The sequence below is a fragment of the Passer montanus genome, unplaced genomic scaffold (genome assembly GCF_014805655.1).
Source record: "Passer montanus isolate IOZ18808 unplaced genomic scaffold, ASM1480565v1 scaffold792, whole genome shotgun sequence".
Classification (NCBI taxonomy): Eukaryota; Metazoa; Chordata; class Aves; order Passeriformes; family Passeridae; genus Passer; species Passer montanus.
The window spans coordinates 3,829-8,172 of record NW_024373168.1 but is presented as its reverse complement, the minus strand read 5'-3'; the positions used below and the strand labels follow the sequence as shown (position 1 = coordinate 8,172).

At 64.7% G+C, this 4,344-nt stretch overlaps 1 protein-coding gene across 1 annotated transcript; it reads right to left on the bottom strand.

The window, feature by feature from the left end:
- Nucleotides 1-4,284, bottom strand: LOC120512858 (CAP-Gly domain-containing linker protein 3-like). Its single transcript, XM_039731619.1, has 5 exons — nucleotides 4,185-4,284; nucleotides 3,385-3,520; nucleotides 2,125-2,481; nucleotides 1,640-1,709; nucleotides 1-78 (listed from the first exon to the last, which is right to left on the bottom strand). Exons 1-5 carry the CDS (start codon nucleotides 4,239-4,241, stop codon nucleotides 24-26), a joined length of 675 nt encoding a protein of 224 aa, XP_039587553.1. The 5' UTR covers nucleotides 4,242-4,284; the 3' UTR covers nucleotides 1-23.
- Nucleotides 4,285-4,344: the final 60 nt, after the last annotated feature.

The following is a 4,344-nucleotide window of genomic DNA, read 5'->3' as shown; positions in this document are numbered from 1 at the left end:
GGAGGGGAGGGGTGGGGGAGGGGTTAGGACTGCATCTCGGCCCGGAGCATCCACGGGAACCAGCAGCAGAACAGCAGCCTGGGGACAGCGACAGCGACAGTGACAGCGTGGGGACACGGGACACGGGACATGGGGACACCCCCCGGGGACACGGGACATGGGGACACCCCTTGGGGACATGGGGACACCCCCCGGGGACATGGGGACACCCCCCGGGGACAGGGACATGGGGACATGGGGACACGGACAGGGGACATGGGGACACCCCATGGGGACAGGGGACACCCCCTGGGGACAGGGACATGGGGACATGGGGACACCCCCTGGGGACATGGGGACACCCCTTGGGGACAGGGGACACCCCCTGGGGACAGGGACAGGGACATGGGGACACGGACAGGGGACATGGGGACACCCCCTGGGGACAGGGACAGGGACATGGGGACACGGACAGGGGACATGGGAACACCCCCCGGGGACATGGGGACACCCCTTGGGGACATGGGGACACCCCCTGGGGACAGGGGGACACCCCTTGGGGACAGGGACAGGGACATGGGGACACCCCCCGGGACAGGGACAGGGACATGGGGACACCCCTTGGGGACATGGGGACACCCCCTGGGGACAGGGACAGGGACATGGGGACACCCCCCGGGACAGGGACAGGGACATGGGGACACCCCCCGGGGACATGGGGACACCCCTTGGGGACATGGGAACACCCCCTGGGGACAGGGACAGGGACATGGGGACACCCCCCGGGACAGGGACAGGGACATGGGGACACCCCTTGGGGACATGGGGACACCCCCCGGGGACATGGGGACACCCCCTGGGGACAGGGGGACACGGGACATGGGGACATGGGACATAGGGACATGGGGACACCCCCCGGGGACATGGGGACATCCCCCGGGGACATAGGGACATGGACATGGGGACATGGGACATAGGGACATGGGGACACCCCCCGGGGACATGGGGACATCCCCCGGGGACATAGGGACATGGGGACAAGGGGACACCCCTTGGGGACATGGGGACACCCCCCGGGGACATGGGGACACCCCCTGGGGACAGGGGGACACCCCTTGGGGACATGGGGACACCCCCCGGGGACACGGGAGATGGGGACACCCCCCGGGGACATGGGGACACCCCCCGGGGACATGGGGACACCCCCTGGGGACAGGGACAGGGACATGGGGACACGGACAGGGGACATGGGGACACCCCCCGGGGACATGGGGACACCCCTTGGGGACAGGGACATGGGACAGGGGGACACCCCGGGGACAGGGGGACACCCCCTGGGACAGGGACATGGGACAGGGGGACACCCCGGGGACAGGGGGACACCCCCAGGGGATAGGGACAGCCTGGGGACAGCAACACGGGACATGGGGACACGGACAGGGACAGCATGGGGACACCCCCCAGGGACATGGGGACAGCCCCCGGGGACATGGGGCCACCCCCCCAGGGACAGCATAGGGACAGGGACACCCCTGGGGACAGGGACAGGGACACCCGTGGGGACAGGGCCACCCCTGGGGACAGGGACAGGGACACCCCTGGGGACAGGGCCACCACTGGGGGCAGGGCCACCCCGCGGTGTCACCGTCGCTGTCCCCACCTGGAGAAGGAGCTCTCGGATGTGATGTCCTTGGGGGTCCGCACGGCCGGGAAGCGCTTGGGCTGTGACACTGCGGGGACACCGGGGGGACACGGGGACACCGGGGACACCAGGGGACACGGGGACATGGGAGGGACATGGGGACACGGGGGACAGGGGGACACGGAGGGGACACGGGGGGACGTGAGTGGGACAGAGTCATATCACTGTCAACAGCCAATCAGCAGCGAGAACCCTGCCACACCCACCTGTCAATCGCTGCCCCACCCATCATTGTCACACCCACCTGCCAATCACTGCCCCACCCCACCCACCTGTCAATCATTGTCCCACCATGCCCTGCCCACCTGTCAAGCATTGTCGTGCCCCACCCACCTGTCCATCAATGCCCCGCCCACCTGTCAATCGGTGCCCCACTCCATCCTGCTCACCTGTCAATCACTGCCCCACCCACCTGTCAATCACTGCCCTGCCCCGCCCCTCACCTGTGACGGGCGGTGCCTTCTTTTCATTGGTGCCATCCCCGGGCTCCTCCTTGGGACCCCCGACTCTGGGGGGACACGGGGACACGGTGTCACCACAGTGTCCCCTCGGTGTCCCCTGTGACCCCACTGTGTCCCCCCTGTGACCCCCCTGTGTCCCCTGTGACCTGTGACCCCCTGCGACCTCCCTGTGACCCCACTGTCCCCCCATCCCAGTGTCCCTCCTGTGTCCCCTCGTGTCCCCTCCAGGTCCCCCCTGTTCCCCATTGTCCCTCCCTGGTCCCGGGGGGCTCGGGGGGGGCGACGGCGCCGGGGGCTGCTCCTCGGCCTTGGAGATGCGCGACACCGAGGCGAAGACCCCTGCGGCCAGTACGGACCAGTATAAACCAGTATGGACTGGTACGGACCGGTACAGACCAGTATGGACCGGTGTAAACCAGTATAAACTGGTACAGACCAGTATAAACCAGTATAAACCAGTATAAACCAGTATAAACCAGTATAAACCAGTATGAACCAGTATAAACCAGTATGGACCGGTATGGACTGGTACGGACCAGTATGGACCAGTATAAAACAGTATGGACCAGTATGGACCAGTATGAACTGGTATGGACCAGTATAAACCAGTATGGACCAGTATAAACCAGTACAAACCAGTATGGATCAGTACAGACTAGTATGGACCAGTACAGACCAGTACAGACCAGTATAGACCAGTATGGACCAGTATGGACCAGTATGGACCAGTACAGACTAGTATGGACCAGTACGGACCAGTACAGACCAGTATGGTCCAGACCAACCCAGTCCAACCCAGTATGGCCCAGTCCAACCCCCCTGCCCCCAAAAATGTCCAGGGGATTCCCCAACCCCAAGGGGGGTCCTGGGGGTCCCAACCCCACCCCAGGGGGATCCAGGGGGGTCCCGGGGGGGTCCTTGGGCATCCTGGGGGGTCCCAGCAAACCAGTACAGACAGTACAGACTGGTATGGACCAGTATGGACCAGTACGGATCAGTATGGACCAGTATAAACCAGTACAGACAGTACAGACTGGTACGGACCAGTACAGACCAGTATGGCCCAGTCCGGCCCAGTCCAACCCCCCCTGCCCCCAAAAGGTCCAGGGAAGCCCCCCCAGGGGATCCCCCAACCCCCAGGGGGGTCCCATGGGAGTCCGGGAGGGTTCTGGGGGAGTCCTGGGGGTCCCAGTCCCACCCCAGGGGTCCCAGGGGGTCCCGGGGGTCGCGGGGGTCCCGTACCGGTTTTGGGGGGGCAGATGAAGTAGCGGACGCCCCCCACGCTGCCGTCGTTCTTCCCCTCGGGCTCGTCCAGCTCCACGCCGGCCCACTGCCCGCTGGCAAAGGCCGTGGTGCCGCAGAACCGGAGCGTGCCCACCTGGGACAGGGACCCCCAAACATCACCCCAAATACCCCAGAAACCCTCCCAAAAAAACCCCCAAAAAAATACACCCCAAAAAACCCCAAAAACCCCAAATCTGAAATCCTCCCTGCAATCCCAGCCAGGGCCGTGGTGCCGCAGAACCGGAGCGTGCCCACCTGGGACAGGGACCCCAAAAAAATCACCCCAAATACCCAAAAAATACCCCAAAAAAACCCCCAAAAAAACCCCTCAAAAAACCCCAAAATACCCCAAAAAATACCCCCCAAAAAACACCAAAAACCCCAAATCTGAAATCCTCCCTGCAATCCCAGCCAGGGCCGTGGTGCCGCAGAACCGGAGCGTGCCCACCTGGGACAGGGGACACCTGGGGTGGCACAGGGTGGGTTTGGGGTGACACTGGTGACACAGGTGACACGGGGCAGGTTTGGGGTGACACGGGGTGGGTTTGGGGTGACACAGGTGACACGGGTGACACACCTTGCCGCTGTCCAGGCGCACCCTGTCCCCCAGCTGCAGCCCCAGGCACAGCAGCATGAGGGTCCCGGGCAGGGTGTCGTAGTTGGGCAGGGTGACACGGGGCAGGTTTGGGGTGACACGGGGTGACACGGGGCGGGTTTGGGGTCACACAGGTGACATTGGGGTGACACTGGGGTCCCACCTTGCCGCTGTCCAGGCGCACCCTGTCCCCCAGCTGCAGCCCCAGGCACAGCAGCATCAGGGTCCCGGGCAGGTTGTCGTAGTTGGGCAGGGTGACGCGCGGCAGGTTTGGGGTGACACGGGGCAGGTTTGGGGTGACACAGGTGACATTGGGGTGACAC